A 17,079-nucleotide genomic window follows, 5' to 3' on the forward strand; every position below is an offset into this window, starting at 1 on the left:
GTTTTTCTAGTATTTTCTTTTTAGTTTTTTTTGTAGTTTTTACCTTTTTTAGTTTTTTTCTTCTTTTGTATTAATGCTAAAGCCAAGGTTCAAACCTGGAGCCTCTCGGACCTAGAACCTGAAACATAACGCTTTACCAACCTAGCAGCTTCCTCGGGTGTTGCCATTGTAGGTTCTTCAGTCATTTTACAATTAGAAATTTCTCTTTCAACGATCTTCTTACAATTAAAAATTTTTCTTTGAACGGTATTCTTAAATACCTGTGTCCTGGTCGTCATTTATATTCCCTATGTCCCGGTTGTCATTTGTGTCCCGGTATCCCAGTCTGTAATTTCTCTTTGAGTGTCCCGGTCGTCATTTATATTCCCTCTGTCCCGGTCGTCATTTGTGTCCCGGTCTGTAATTTCTCTTTGAGTGTTTTTTCTGTTTAGTTTTTTTTTTAGTTTTTTACCATTTTTCTTTTTTCAGTTTTCTTTTTCTTCTTTATTTTTCATCGTCACTATGAAATACATATCGCCGAACCTTTGTTTTTTTAACAAAAATCTGGTAGGCATTGATGACCTTATCCAAGTCAAAATCCCAAACCCAATCATCATCGCTATCATTTTCAGTTTTGATATGTTTTGACTCTCGCTGTACAGGTGGATTTTCATCTAACTGCGCGGTTTTGCGTTCTTTAGCCGCAAGCCTGTTTTCTTGCTGTTCTTGTGATTCCTCGGCACGCTTTCTTTTCTTACTTTCTCTATCAGCCGCAAGTTTTTTGGCATAGACTCTTTGAGCAGCTTCCTCGGCTGTTGCCATTGTAGGTTCTTCAGTCATTTTACAATTAAACATTTTTCCGTCCACGATCTTCTTACAATTAAAAATTTGTCTTTGAACGATTTTCTTAAATACTTTTAATGACGTCATCGTCATAACAAACATGACGACAACTAACTTCATGACGACGTGATGACATGACGTCACTCGACAGACCCCCCCCCCCAAAAAAAAAAAATCTAACCTTCTGAAGTGAACTCTGCAAGAGGAGAAAAGACACTGACTGAAAAAAACAACTAGAGATCAATGAAAGATTACCAATTAGATTGAATAAATATCCTTTGCCTTGCAAGAGATTTTGCCTGTCTACAATTTTGTTTTTCATTAGACATGCGGACAGGCTGTCTTAAATTAGACTGGGCGAAAATATTGATAGTCTTATAATATTAGGTTGTTATAAATTGGGCTTAAGGAAATATCTTCCATATCCCTATTTATAGCCAGATCTCAATTGGCTCTTTAGAAGATGGCGGTAGGTCACTTACGGTAGATATACGGTAAAGCTGCCTCTTCAACAAGAACTAAATGGTCAGGATTTTCGTATATATGCTGGGCCAGAGCTGAATCATAGTTGTCATTTTTATTTTCAAATCTCAGGGACATCTGTTGAAATTTTGTGTTCATGCAATCGTTCCCCTGGTTGTTGATGGATCCTACCAATGTAAAATTTTCCACATGAACAAGGGACTCTGTAGACATCACTACCTAGTATAGGGTCCGTTGTATTCTTTCCCGGGTTGAAAAAATGTTCACCTTTTTGTCAGTTTTGAAAGAAACAGAGATATTATGTTTTTGAAAATTTTTCCAAGTTTGTTGCTGAGTTTCGAGAGGTATGGTAATGTTGTGAAAGTTTTGTTCTCAATTGCCAGTGTATCTGAATCAAGGGGGACTGGCTCCCTATTTTCATGTATTACCTTTTTTAATCGTCTATCTATTATGTTTTTAATGGGACTAATTGGGTAACCATCGCAGAATAGAATATCTTTAACGTAATCAAACCCAAATTTTACATGATTACGTGAACATATTTTTAGAACCCTGCCGACTAAAGAAATTACTATCCCTCTTTTCACAGAAGGAGGGTGATTTGACGAGAAATGTAGATACCGATCATTAAAAAAACCGTTACACCGACCGTTAAACCGACACCGACCGTTAAAAAACGGTCGGGTTTTTTTTAGCCCTGAGGATGACTTGGCGTAGGTCCTTGTCGTAATATTTGCTTGATTTTCGTCTTCATATTTTGCTACTGGCTGACAAAATCCTTGTTTTATCACCTATTTGTTTTTTTTTCATTTATTATTTCCTTTCTTGGTTTCATACGTTTTGTATAGCCAGTATGGTCTCAGAACGTATTTGCTCCGTTTTTTAAGTAGTAAGCTAACTATTACTGCTAGAACAGAACTTTCAACTTGAAGAAACGAAAGCTTGGAGGAACAGGCTCAGATAGTCTTCTCCGACATAGATTGTAAAATTCCAGCTCAGGCATTGTAGACTGTCTAGCTCAAGGACAATCAAAAGCGCCCCTTGTTGGTCCAAGAAAACGTAAGATTTTGCTAAGTTAAGAAAACTTTCCTAACTTAGCAGTCAAGATCTTGCTAGATAAGTTTTGTATTCCCCCTCCCATGTATACCCCCCAAAAGGCTAGAATGTCGTTTATGCTGTACTAAAAACTAAAGAGATTGTTTAAATTGGAAATTCCGTTTTAGCCGATGGATTGAAAAGGAGAGAAAATTGAAATAAATAAAGAGTATATTTAAAAAAAAATATCGCAGATAACTAATTCTCACACATGTTTCTGTATAGAGGAATTTTTTCGTGGAAACTTGATTGAGGTTAGTATGTAGATGTAGATTAATATCTAGCATTTTCAATGAAAATTCCAGAAAAAAATTAGGAATAAAAATATCAAACAAGTCATTTGAAAAAACCTAGGGGGGGGGTAAATCCCCTCCTCCAATTGGTGCCACTGAGAACATCTTTGTTGAACACACATTCATTTGTCAGGTATTTTTCACGATAATCTTATCTGAAGGGTAATAATGGCACCATTTGAGTGATACGCGTGTTATTTTGGAAGCCTGTTTTGAAATTGTGATATTGAAATTCCTTAAAATTTGTCATGTAAGCATGTGCCGAATGAAGTTCCTAATCAACTTTTTCCTCCGAATACTTGCTAACAAGAACATGGAAACTTTCTGCAGAAGTTTCTAATTAAAATAGTTTTAATAATTAAAACAAGTTTCTTACCTTTTTCGTTTTATTATAGCCTAGAAATTATAGCCTAAACATTAATAGCCTAAAAATTATAGCCTAAACAGCAGTGTATTTAGGAGGGGGTAGCCCCTTTCATATGTAGAATAATTTCTGCTCGTTTCAAGTTTTGACGTTGCTCCTGACCTTCAGTGGAAAAAAATATTTTATCTGTAAAAGCTAGGCATTGGTGCAAGGTCTAACGCTATTACAAAAGAGCTAAAAATGACGTCAACACTCCCGTCATTCTAAAATAAATAATGTACAAGGTAATCCCTTAAGCAATTCACGAATATTTTCGTTCTTATCAACAATCAATAAAAATAATGCTGTCAAAAATGTTCTTCATTAGGCTCCTTTCTAGTAATTTATCTCTTGCAGGATCTCCTTTCAGGAAAGAATTAATGTATTGTACGTGTTGCAGATCGCAGAGCAGTAGCCAGAGGGCACAGGTCCAGAGATGTAACCCCCCCCTTGCCAGCGAAAAAAATTAAATAAATTTAACGTTGCTTTAAAAAAAATGTACCTGCATACAGAAGTGAGGTGTTATTAAAATAGTTTTAACAATTGAAACAAGTTTCTTACCTTTTTCGTTTTTTTAGCGCTAATGGCATCCTAGCCTTTTTAGATTTCTGAGAGAAATGGGGCTCTACCTCCTATTTCTTGTAGTTCCTGCTCTTTTTAAGTAAGACTTCATTATTCATTGTCATTTCTATTCTTTTGAAATTATTCTTCTGTCACAGTAGTCTCGGTTCGTTTTAAGTTTGATGTCTAATATAAGCAAATTCATACTCGTTTTAAGTTAACTGGCTGTAAACTTTCCATGCAAAAATTATGTTTTACTTTTCATTTTATTACTTGGTATACGGCGTTTTTTGTTGCCTAAATTCATGGATTGTGGATAGATCCATCGGAAGTCATTGTGGAAATTTAAAGTTATTGTGGAAATTTAAATTTACTATATTTTGTTTTAGAACTCTCCTATTCCAATTGGAGTTCTATATTTTTAATTAATGATTTCAGAAATATTCGAACCCTGAAGTTTGAGGAAATCAAACTTAAAGTGACAAATCTGCACTTGTCATGTTTTCTTTATGACACTTGTTCAATTATTAAACACAATTCCGTAACCGATTCCTGAACATTCAAGAGTCGAAAGATGTGAAGCATGACTTAATTTAGGAAAGTTAGTGCAGGGAGAGGGAGCTACGGCAGTAGAACCCTACTTTAGGCGCTCCACTTGTACATATCAAAAATTATTCTTAGATTTTTAGACCAAATAGCACAAATAGCAACAACAGCACTTTGGTGCTTACAACAATAACAGTATAAACTAATAACACTTCGATCCTTTGATTAAGGCCCATGGTCAACCATGTTTGAAATAAACACTTTCAAACAGGTTTTGGTTTAAACAGGTTTTGGTTTTGATATTCTGTGGCTTGCTCCAATCGAATGACCGATTCTCAAGGTCGCCTCATCTAAATGATGAAGCCAGAGAAAAGTAAAAACAAATGATAGTTGGGAGATGCTTTGGCTTTATACTAAATCTTGTGTAGGCATAACGCTTTGTACATGTTTTGTGACTTGAATAGGTCTTAAATACTAACTGTGACAAAAATCAAACCTTGTTTAGGATATATGAGCTTACAGTATTTTGTTGAATTTTAATATTTCAATACTCGCCTTGTAATGAAGAAGCTCAGAAATCCCCCGACAAATTATGTTATAAAACGAAAGCTGATGTAGAAAATATGGACTGTTAACTGTGTTTTGTGTGACATTGCAATTTCACTCCTATATTTGTAATCATGAAATTGAAAAAGAAACACCCAAATTTATTGGAAAGCAACCGCCAAGTACAAGATCCCTACTAATTGCCTTTTGATTTAGAACGCATGTTCTATCACTTCAGACTATTCCCTTCATGATCCCTGGAGGGTTACGAGTTGAAGTTGGCGCAACATAACGAAGATATTTACGAAGTTAGACAACATATTTACAACAACCACATATTTACGAAATTAGAGGGAGGAGCTAGGGTACTTGAACTCAATGATCCCTGAGCATGATCCAAAGAGGTGCAAAATGTCTGTGCTAATAAGGTTGAGGGGATAAAGAAGCTTGGGCTCAGTGGTCCTGCTTTAGGCACTCAAGTTATATATACCAAAATAGACAGGCCAAAAAATGCTTCAGTGATTTGATCAGACCATGTGAGAACAGTTTATTTTACCACGTTTTAATTTATGAGATTGATTTGATCGTTTAAGCCTGTTTCCAAAACTATCCTTGAATTATCATGGGTCGAAAGGGGTGGGGGTGCAAAATGCCTGTGCTTATGAAGAGAGAGAGAGAGAGAGAGAGAGAGAGAGAGAGAGAGAGAGAGAGAGAGAGAGAGAGAGAGAGAGAGAGAGAGAGAGAGAGAGAGAGAGAGAGGAGAGAGAGAGAGAGAGAGAGAGAGAGAGAGAGAGAGAGAGGAGAGAGAGAGAGAGAGAGAGAGAGAGAGAGAGAGAGAAACTTGGGGGGGGTCATGATTCCCAAAAACCCACCCAGCCTTCGTTATTGTGACATTTTAGATGTAATATTTATTTTTCTTTGAGTATGAAGCAAGAAAAGATAAAGTTGACTTTCTAGAAAACTTCATTTTCCCCACTTTTTCCACATCCCCCGAAAATCTTTTTTTAATTTCCTTTTTTTCCTGAAAAGAAATAAAAATAGTATTGCCACCTTCACGTAACCCTGTAAATAGATTTAAAAAAGAAAAAAAAATAGTTAGCTGACCTCCAGTGCTTTTACATCTTTGCATCATGGTAAATGGCTGAATATTAATCGGTTGGAAGTTTTTACTCTCATTTCTAATCGTTCGACTATCTGGCAAAACTGGTGGTTTCACGGCTGATGACGCCATCTATAAGAAAAAAAAACAAAGAAAAAATTATTTGTCGTTTTTTTAATGCGCAGCGGTATATTTATATTACGGATACTTACGGACCTTAATTTTGAAAAAAGGTTAACGATTAGTCATGCAAGAATTGTTGTCCAGTCTTAGACCAGATTATATACTAAGATCCGTAAGTTTTGGGTAAGTATAAATCCGTAATAAATGTCCCGTAACTCGGTTACAAAAAGTGTGGTTCCACAGTCTTATCAAAAATATAGCCATCAATTTTCCAGAACCAGCGAGTTATCTCAAAACTTTGCAAAATTTCGCCTACAAAAGCCCGGTGTATTTTTAGCACAAGCTTAAAAAATTGAATTACGGAGACAAAAGTTGTCAATATCTTTATTTAACCCCTTTAATTAAATCTTTTTTCATAATTCCAAGTTATCATTGTTTTGAAGGTAATCAATATTTAGATTGTTTGGCAAGTGATTGGTGTTGATATTTTACCATATACCTACTTAAAATACCTGTTAACTGCCCCGAGGGGTTGCCCACTTCCCACCACACGGTGTGCATATCAGAACGCCATGTAGGCTATGTTGCACAGTTCCACCTCATTTGGCACAGTCCTTAAATGCTTGGCATACCCCCCAAAACGCTCGGAATAGCATCACCATACTTGGGACGCCACCTGGTGTACATGATTTCTGAGTTGGCAACGTCTCAAACTTACCCTACCTTAAACCTTAGATCCTTTTGTGCTTCCAGAGGCACCCAGGGCATCAACAAAGAGAAGCCAGTCGTCCCTCAAATGGAATGCTGCCATAACGTCGACCCAATGGGGTTTTATGGACGTATTCGCGATGATAAGGTCTCTGGTATGTTTGGCGTAGTGTGTTCTTTGGTTTCCCCCTTTGCCGCGTTCCCGATGGTTGCCACTGGAGGATGGAGTTTGTTGCTGGGTCGTCTTTCATTCGTACAACATGTCCCAAGTGTTTACATCTTCGGGTCCTGATCAAGTCGGTGACCAGAGGTTGCCCAGTAATTTGGCGTATTGTCTGGTTCGAGACATGTTGTGTCCAGTTTATGTTGAGAATTCTTTGCAGACAATTGTTCTCAAAGGCTTAGTGTCTCTTTTCTTGCTGCTGATTTAACTTCCAGCCTCCGCTTCCATACAGCATAACTGGGAGGACACTACTGTTGAAGACTCGAATTTTTAGCCAGTTTGGGAACTTATGTGAGCGCCAAATCTGTTTAAGCCTGGTAAACGAGCCACTAGCCTGTCGGATACGAGTGTGAATCTCTTTGAATATTGCCCTTGTGTTCTCTATTGTGCTTCCCAGATATTTAAATTGAATAACCTGCTCTACATCCTCGTTGCCGCACTTCATATTGAGGGGGGATCCAGTGACAGCCATATTTTTATTTTTTGATGCATTTATCTTGAAGCCAAACCGTAGTGCATTTTTTCTCACAATATGCAAGAACTGTTGGAGTTTCTGCTTGTCCGATTCGAGGAGACTGATGTCGTCTGCAAAGTCTGTATTTACAATCTTCTTTTCGTTTCTGATTAGGATCCCGTAATTTGTGCATCCGCGGAGAACGAAATCTATCTCCAGTATGAAGAGAAAAGAGGACAGGACACATCCTTGTTTTGCTCCAGAGACGATCCTGAAATATCTTGATTGGCCTTCACTTATCTGTAGCCAAAACTCCGTGCTCTCCTACAGAGCCATAATTAGCCTTACGAGCACAGCTTAGATACCAATACGGTTCTTACAGGTCAACATTTATGTTTTAACGAATCTGAAAAAAAGGGTTTCAGTTACAATTGGAGGGTGGAAACATGCCTAAGATGTCAAATAGAACCCTGGGCTTTTAGGCAAAAGTTCAACATTCGCCCACTAAAAATTCCAATAGAACCAAATCTTTCCAAAAAAGACTTTGCTTTAATTTTAATAAAATTTGGTCTTCTGGTAAGTTCTTATGAGTTAGAAAGATTCACAAAGGTTAGAAATTTCCCTAAGAATTCACTAAGGGTAAGGAATAAGGACATAATAATAAGCAGTATAGAACAAGGAGTAAGAAACATAACGGTGAGGATTAAGAAAGAATAAGCAACATTTTGACGGTGTCCAAATCATTAAAATTGCTTCCATTGTCAAATTTATGTGGAAGCTTTTTAGCTAAGTAGTTGAAAGTAAAGATAATCCCAAATGTTGACTTTTGACATTTGGGGAACTCACGTTCTACATTAACCATCCTCTACCTTGTTCACCTTATGGACACACTGTATCTGTCGAGTGACGTCATGTCATCATGTCGTCATGAAGTTAGTTGTCGTCATGTTTGTTATGACGATGACGTCATTAAAAGTATTTAAGAAAATCGTTCAAAGACAAATTTTTAAATGTAAGAAGATCATGGACGAAAAAATGTTTAATTGTAAAATGACTGAAGAACCTACAATGGCAACCGCCGAGGAAGCTGCTCAAAGATTCTATGCCAAAAAACTTGCGGCTGATAGAGAAAGTAAGAAAAGAAAGCATCCCGAGGAATCACAAGAACAGCAAGAAAACAGGCTTGCGGCTGATAGAGAAAGTAAGAAAAGAAAGCGTGCCGAGGAATCACAAGAACAGCAAGAAAACAGGCTTGCGGCTAAAGAACGCAAAACCGCGCAGTTAGATGAAAATCCACCTGGACAGCGAGAGTCAAAACATATCAAAACTGAAAATGATAGCGATGATGATTGGGTTTGGGATTTTGACTTGGATAAGGTCATCAATGCCTACCAGATTTTTGTTAAAAAAACAAAGGTTCGGCGATATGTATTTCATAGTGACGATGAAAAATAAAGAAGAAAAAGAAAACTGAAAAAAGAAAAATGGTAAAAAACTAAAAAAAAACTAAACAGAAAAAACACTCAAAGAGAAATTACAGACCGGGGCACAAATGACGACCGGGACTGAGGGAATATAAATGACGACCAGGACACAGGTATTTAAGAATATCGTTCAAAGACAAATTTTTAATTGTAAGAAGATCGTTGAAAGAGAAATTTCTAATTGTAAAATGACTGAAGAACCTACAATGGCAACAGCCGAGGAAGCTGCTCAAAGAGTCTATGCCAAAAGACTTGCGGAGAAAGTAAGAAAAGAAAGCGTGCCGAGGAATAGACTGGGATACTGGGACACAAATGACGACCGGGACACAGGGAATATAAATGACGACCATGACACAGGTATTTAAGAAAATCGTTCAAAGACAAATTTTTAATTATAAGAAGATCGTTGAAAGAGAAATTTTTGATTGTAAAATGACTGAAGAACCTACAATGGCAACTGCCGAGGAAGCTGCTCAAAGAGTCTATGCCAAAAGACTTGCGGCTGATAGAGAAAGTAAGAAAAGAAAGCGCGCCGAGTAATCACAAGAACATCATGAAAACAGGCTTGCGGCTGATAGAGAAAGTAAGAAAAGAAAGCGTGCCGAGGAATCACAAGAACAGCATGAAAACAGGCTTGCGGCTAAAGAACGCAAAACCGCGCAGTTAGATGAAAATCCACCTGGACAGCGAGAGTCAAAACATATCAAAACTAAAAATGATAGCGATGATGATTGGGTTTGCGATTTTGACTTGGATAAGGTCATCAATGCCTACCAGATTTCAAATTACGACCGGGACACAGGGAATATAAATGACGACCAGGACACAGGGACACAACCACAACGGGGCGCCGGGGGCACAGGGGGATATATAAATGACGATGGGGACTCAGGGAATGTTCGATTAGCAATCACCATCAACAAAGCTCAAGGGCAATCGTTAGAAAAATGCGGTATAGGTCTGAATACGGATTGTTTTCCCATGGACAATTATTGTGTTGCATGTTCAAGAGTTGATAAACCTGACAATCTATTTATATGGACAGACAATGTGACAGCAAAGAATTTTGTATATTCGCAAGTTTTACGTAGTTAAATATATATATATATATATATATATATATATTAGTTAAATATATATAAATATATATATATATATATATATATATATATATATATATATATATATATATATATATATATATATATATATATATATATATATATATATATATATATATATATATATATATTCACAGGTGGGACACAGGGACACAACTACAATGGCACGTAACTAATATGGCGCGTAACGACTTACGTGCGCGGGGGGGCTTGGGGGGCGCGAAGCGCCCCCACCAACTAGGTTGGGGGGGGGCGCGAAGCGCCACGCCAACAGCTAGTTATTATATATATATATATATATATATATATATATATATATATATATATATATATATATATATATATATATATATATATATATATAATATACTGGACTAATATAAGGGGAAGAGTTACCAATAGTGGTAGGACGATGAATTGGAATCGAGTAAATTTTCCCGATTTTCGGAGCCATTGCACTCTATAATTCAAGTTTTAGTAAAAATTTTATTCGTTTTTTGTCAGGCTAGTATTTTGTCTTTTTTTTTTTTTTTTTTTTTTTTTTTTTAGCATGAATAAAAAAAAGTTCAGTTGGAGCTTTTACATTAAGCGTTAAGGAAATCTGATTGTTTGAACTAAATAAGTGAAAATTTAAACAACCGTATATGCTATTTTTGTCATATTTTGCAAAATTTTGAATTCTATTTTGAATGAAAAAAAACTCCATATGTAATTTTCGGTATTATAGGGCACCAAATTAAACAATAAGAAATATGGGCAAAAAGTCACCTAAAATTGAGCTAAAAACATATGGCACCAAACAGCTTAAGAAGGGGTAGCCTTTCTTTGAAGACGGAGTTGTTTCTAGGAATCAACATATCGTAAATGGTTGAATTTATGCGGAAAAATATTGTTAGGATATGTAGCTAGTTACTTTTTGTTCATTCATTTTTACGTTTCAACTTAGTAATACTGGTGAAAATGGTGCACTTTTTCAAAACTTCATGATTTGGAATCTGTCAAAGAAGAAATCTTAAAAAATCGCAGTTTTAGGCATGAATAGACTGAAGATGGGTCCAGGGGTGGAGGAGGGTAAAAAAAATCTTTGCTTTAATGTCCTTTGTGCTTCATTGATTTTCTTAAGGTAAATTGTTTTTATTTACAAAGCTGTCTTCCCTCAATCCATCAATGAAGTCAAGGGAATATTTTTACGGCAATCGGTTTGTAGTAACAACTCTTTTTTTTAATTGATTTTTTCGAATTATTATTGATTCCAGTTTGCGATAGTTTTAATCGTAGCAGTTTTAATCGTTTTAATCGATTGCAGTAACGATTCTTGATTGAAGTTTGCGATAGTTTTAATTTATCCTCCTTAAAACATGGTTAAAACGTTTAGTTAAAAGTTTTGATTCCTTGGTTTGTTAGTTTAACTGGATGAACTGTTTTCTAAAATTTGTCAAAAAATTCAGAAATTTTCATACTTACGTAAGGTGAGTTTGATCTCGGATGGAGAAAGAATCTATGAGGGTTATGTATCTTTATTATACTGCATAGGCGAATTATAAGTGAAAATTAAAAATATTGTAGTAAAAATGGCAGAAAACTCAATTCCAGGGATCAAGGAATATTGTATTGAGCACTGACGATTTCGTATAAACCAACTGTAGAAGAGAGTTCGAAATTGTTACGAAAACTTAACGTTTCTATGTTTAAAAAAAGCCGTACTGTGATGGAATCTTCCCTTTTCTTTTTTTATTTCTGGAGTGCAGAAATGTTTCTTTTGTGCTTGATTTAAAAAAAGGAAAAAGGATTCCAACAATACAGACGTCAAGAAGGGGTTACACACCTTTTTTATGGTCTTTTCCTTCAACGCTGATGAAAATGAACTTAACTTCCTTAAACTCTGTTAAATTTCTATGTTATTCACTATCAGTTTTTAAGCCTGACTTTCAACAACACCAAATGATTAATAGCCTGTTGCATCCTAAATATGTCCAATAATAAACTTGACTAGGCAACGTGACTTCCAAAAGTCTTGTATCAATACTGTAAAAAAGGAAAGAAAAGAAAGTCGCCTTGGAATAGTATCGGAATTGAGACTTCAAAATAAAATTGAGATTAGGTTTGGAATCAGAAAAATAGTACCATCGTTCCACCGCTAGTTGACACCCAGCCTCCTCTCTTAGTTATGCCTCTATGGGAAACTAAACTTACTTTTTGACGTCTAATGTCGATTTTGGTCCTAAAATGTGGTGGTACAATGCTACTTCCTGGTCCTGTGACAGGACCTTGCTTCCCACACTTTACCTAAAAATAAAGGATTTGATAAAAGTAGCTGACCACGCAAACTGAGAAATAAATGTCACTAAAATAAAAAGAAACGGGATGCCCTCTACCTATCCGACCAGGAATGCAAAGGGCTTGCTTCCCCTAGCAGCTTATCATTAGCTTTAGTGATTCATTCTTTGTGTTGAATGCAAGATTCGAAAAGCTTTTGGGTGTGAATATTGTCTGTTGGGAAACCACAATTTCCTCTGTAATACTAGATACGTTTCAACACTTGCTAGCGATGCTCAAATCAAATTTTCTTTTCTCTATTGTTTTCTTTCGTGTCTTTCTTTTCTGTTTTCTTTTCCTTTTTTTTTTATTGGAAGAATGAAGAATGAAGATCCATAAAGGATTAAAACGACCTAAAAGGATCTCATTATATGTTGTTGTTTTTTAGAGATTAAAATAACTGTTAAGCTGACTCTAAAGGCAAAGCCAACAGTGGGAAAAGTTTTACTGGCATGATGACATTCTAGAAACGTCTATATAATTATATAATAATTACTGATAATAAAGAAAAATAGCTAGGAAGTTAAACGGTTGGAATCCCCAGTAAAAGCTTAATTCCATTTGTTTTACTGTACTTAATTAAATTTGGGGCGGGACCAGATGCGGATGCCTTACTCGGCCTCTAGAAGACTGCATACTTAGCTCCCATTTACCGGAATCTTGTCCCAGCTCTTCAGCAAACCTGATCCAGCAGCTCTGCAACTTTCTGCTAAAATTTTGAAATTCACCAACGGGGTTAAGGTCGTCTTTGACAGTTGTCCACCAATCCTTCAATTGCCCTCCAGGTCGCCTACGCCAATCTGAAGAAGGAGCAGCTAGAAGCTCTTGCTAGAGGATTCAATAATCTGATCTTCTCAGGACACGGCCGAGCCAGCGCTGTTTTTTCAATTTGATAATCGTGGTGGTGGGCTCGATGTTACAGCAACGGTGGCGCACATCAATACTTGAGGTTATGTCTGAATATCGTATCCTCTGAATTTTAAGTAGACAGTCATAGTCAGAGATCTTCATACCCTGAAGATGAAGTGCTTTCAGTGGCCAAGTCCTGGCTGCATAGAAGAGAACAGATCCAACAGCCGCTTCATACCCACGTTTGTTTTCCTGCGTTTGGTAGGAACGTTTTAATTAACTAATGTAGCTTACTTACTTGCACTTGGTTCAGAAAAGCGTCAGTGATCCTTCCCTGGACTCAATAATTGTTACGTTGCTGAGTTCAGATTTGGCAGTTTTGGGTTCAAAGCATTGTGATTTCAAGTCAGGTTTTGTCCCATCAACTAAAGTGATAGATTTTTCTTTTCGGTTGAGGGCCAGCGTTGGCGCTAGAGGATCAAGTATCGCGTTGTCCCTCAATTCTTCCATCCAAGGGAAGATTGACAATGGAGGTCTTATTAATCAGAATCTTGCGGGGATCGGCGTTGAATATGCTCATACTTGCGTAGTTTTTTTTGTGCAGGTCCAATGGGGTTGCAAGAATGATTGTAGAAGATCTGCAGTAGTTACTATTTCAGTTAGTCTGACGTTGATGATTCTTCGGGGGAAAAGGGGTTGAATGCTTTTAGATCATTTATCTCAGGCGCTTCTGATATCCAAGACTCATAATCATATAGGTGAAACGAAATCTAACGAGTGTCTTGTAGATTTCAATCTTTTTCAAAGATAGATTTGATGCTTCAAGCACGAATTGAGTAAGGCAAATATGTTTGAGGCAGTTGAGATCCAATTCCGAATTTCGTTCGAGATGTTTCCATTAGCATCATTCAGGTATCCATGGTACTTCAGTTTCCTCAGAACTTCGATTTCTTTTTTTGTTATATAAAAAGGACAGGCTAAACCGAATTTGAGGATTTCAATTTTAGGAATACTGATTTTTAGTCTTATCAGTTAAGTGATCTATGCCACTTTGGTAAGCTGACCATTTCTTGGGCTTTTATGTCACTCTGAGGCAGAAGGCCAATGCATTCTGTGAAAAATACATAATTGAGGTAGAGTTCGAGGCCGGCCTATTTGTTATTAAAACTCTCGATGGGTCAAAACATTTTGTTGAGTCAAAAGGCACGATTCAAAGGGTGTAGCTCTTTCTTACACGATGCTCATTGATAAATTGCGCAGATACGCTTTCAATCTTATTAGGTTGCTAGAAACACTATCTTCAGTTGATGCCAACCAAGCACCGTATTCTAGGACTAAGCCAAATGCCCTTATGAAGTGTATAATCACGCCAGTGATAAACTGCTGGTGTTTTGCTCGTTGGAGAAGAATTTCTCTGAGCGTAAATAAGCGGCCAACGCATATCATTCCAGGCCAGTAACCAGCTTGGTTTGGCCTGGTTATTTCATTACGGTGAGGGCTAAACTGGCCGAGAATAATTATTGTGAAATATTTCGGCGTAATGCAAATTAGTTAAAAATTTTCACCGTAATGCAGATTAGTGAAATTCCTTTTTAATTCCTTTATTTGGTGGTCTCTCTTTCTCTTGAAAATGAACCAAGATTATTGAGTTTCAGTATGTTCTTCCCTCCTAACTCAAACAAACAAGTTCTACAGCTTTTCTGAGAGGAAAGGACGTTCTTCGAGATGGTTGTAAAAAAAAGTTTCAAAAAAGGGTTTTTCGAAGTGAAGTAAAAAAGCTACATTTAAACATAAAACGAACAGAAGTAAGTTCATAGAATAATTCTAACTTGAAATGAACATAAATGACTATGAATAAATAAGTAAAACCCACAACGAACTGGAATTAAAATAAGTAATCACATGAAACATGAAGATAAGAGATGTAGCTAATAGATTAAATCTATAAAGATAAAAACTAAAATCAATGATCACATCGAACTTCAAACAAACAACATCAAAGTTACCGCTCCCTAAACCTTTTAAGGTTAAAGTGTGGTCCACGCTTTGCTAAAAAAGGGTTCGTATTTCAGCAGTGTCTTTTTATTTGTCATAAAAGCAACGACAACATAACAAAAATAATTTTGCTAAAAGATAGCTTTGAAATATCAAATTACACCCCCTCTTAAATGTGCCTACACTCAGAAAGAAGTAGCTCTGTTTAAACGTATTTTTTCAGAAAAACGCTCCCTCTAAAAAAATCCTAAACGCTAAAGGGCCACAATAAAAGCATTTGTGCCTTAGGTCAAAAGTCAACTTGCATCCTGAAAACCCTTTCAGACAAATTTCAGTCAACTTGCATCCTGAAAACCGTTTCAGACAAGTTTCAGTCAACTTGCTTCCTGAAAACCATTTCAGACAAATTTCAGCCAACTTGCTTCCTGAAAACCTTTTCGGACAAATTTCAGTCAACTTGCTTGCTGAAAACCTTTTCAAACAAATTTCAGTCAACTTGCTTACTGAAAACCTTCTCAGACAAATTTCAGTCACCTTGCTTCCTGAAAACCTTTTCAGACAAATTTCAGTCAACTTGCTTCCTGAAAACCTTTTCAGACAAATTTTAAATTTTTTTTCCTTGTAGGCTCAAAATTTCAATCGTTCATAGGGGGCATCATTCAATTCAAAGTTTTTCAAAGAGGGGGGTGTTAATCGGAAAGTTTCTCTTAAGTGTAGGATTGATGTATATTAAGGAACAAAAAAATCTGTAAATATCTAAAAATCAAAAACAAAAAAATCTGCAAGAGTAAAAACCATCGTGGATGCCGTCGCCCGTAAAGAAAATGTGTGAAAGATAAAGGAATTTTGTTCTGAGCTCTTTATTTAACAGTAAATTTCATAAAAAAAAATCATTTCAACACAATCTCCCCCATAAGGCTCCATGGCCCGGAAAGAACAGGGGAGAAAAAAATACCAAGACAAAAAAATATAAACAAAATCCAAAAGAATCCAGTCGCCCACCTTACTAATCCCCGAAATAGCAAGCTAGGCAGGGGGTAGCGCATGATTTCACCAACTCAATTAAATATCCAACTTAATCCGGAGACATCAACTCTAAGGGAAACCGGAATACTTATTTACTAGCTAGAAATTCTCTAATATAATTTTTGAACATACCAAACGAGTGGCACCTTCGTGCAGACTCTGGGAGCTTGTTCTATATCCTATTGCAAGATGTCAGAGGGTTGAAGTCAGACTTTACTGATGGAGCATGAATAATCTGTAAATTGTTGGAAGTGCAGACATGATAAGTCGATTGATCGGAAACAAGACATTATTACATAGGGCAGCAGGAAGATGGCCGCGCAACTGCAAAAAAAATGAAAGAAGAGCAAGAAAGAAAATAGAGAGACTTCAAATCAAGCAAGGGTTTATCTGGAGATCGGTTAGTTTTCTGAGTAAAAATCCTTGCTTTATTATAAAGTTTTGAAAGTGGCTTGAGACGAGGGAAAAGTTGACATCCAAATAACAGAACAATATGAAACATAAGACTGAACTAGGCTGCAGAACAAGATTCTAAGAATCAACCCTGGGAATGTGTGTTTGAGCTTTCTATGGATTCCAAGACTCCTGGATACTTTCATTTTAATCAGTTCAATATGATGCTTGAAGGAAAGATATTCGTCAAGCAAGATGCCTAGGAATTAAACGTAACGATCCTTAGGCCTATTTAGAGAACTTTTTGATACGTTTATTTCATTTAAGTCAGGACAAGCCTATGAGACTGGAGAAAATGAAAAACATGACTTTCCGACATTTAAGGTAGGATAATTTACATCAAACCGCTGGAAAACTCTTTCAAAAAGGACTACCATCTTTGAATGAAGATCAGACTCAGTTCTACCAGCCGTGCCAAGAGTGCTGTCATCAGCAAAAGCAACAAGTACATCCTGCAAGGACGAACTCTTGTCACAATT

General features: G+C 36.5%; 2 protein-coding genes across 4 annotated transcripts in view; one reads left to right on the forward strand and one right to left on the reverse strand.

Annotated features, from left to right (window-relative positions):
* LOC136028906 (tRNA (32-2'-O)-methyltransferase regulator THADA-like) overlaps positions 1-17,079 on the forward strand; it is a 190,001-nt gene that overhangs the window by 19,331 nt on the left and 153,591 nt on the right. The window lies entirely within an intron of this gene.
* Positions 1-17,079, reverse strand: part of LOC136028907 (uncharacterized) — a 41,192-nt gene that overhangs the window by 12,948 nt on the left and 11,165 nt on the right. The window contains exons 2-4 of one of the 3 annotated variants that reach the window (XM_065706868.1): positions 12,086-12,247; positions 5,854-5,980; positions 2,728-3,214 (exon numbers count right to left, since the gene is read on the reverse strand). In XM_065706868.1, coding sequence (XP_065562940.1) covers positions 3,126-3,214; positions 5,854-5,980; positions 12,086-12,247 — 378 coding nt within the window. In that variant the 3' untranslated portion in view covers positions 2,728-3,125. Of the gene's footprint in view, positions 1-2,727; positions 3,215-5,853; positions 5,981-12,085; positions 12,248-17,079 lie in introns of those variants that run through there. The other 2 variants (XM_065706866.1, XM_065706867.1) reach the window with 2 other exon arrangements.

The sequence above is a fragment of the Artemia franciscana genome, chromosome 7 (genome assembly GCF_032884065.1).
Source record: "Artemia franciscana chromosome 7, ASM3288406v1, whole genome shotgun sequence".
Taxonomy (NCBI): domain Eukaryota; kingdom Metazoa; phylum Arthropoda; class Branchiopoda; order Anostraca; family Artemiidae; genus Artemia; species Artemia franciscana.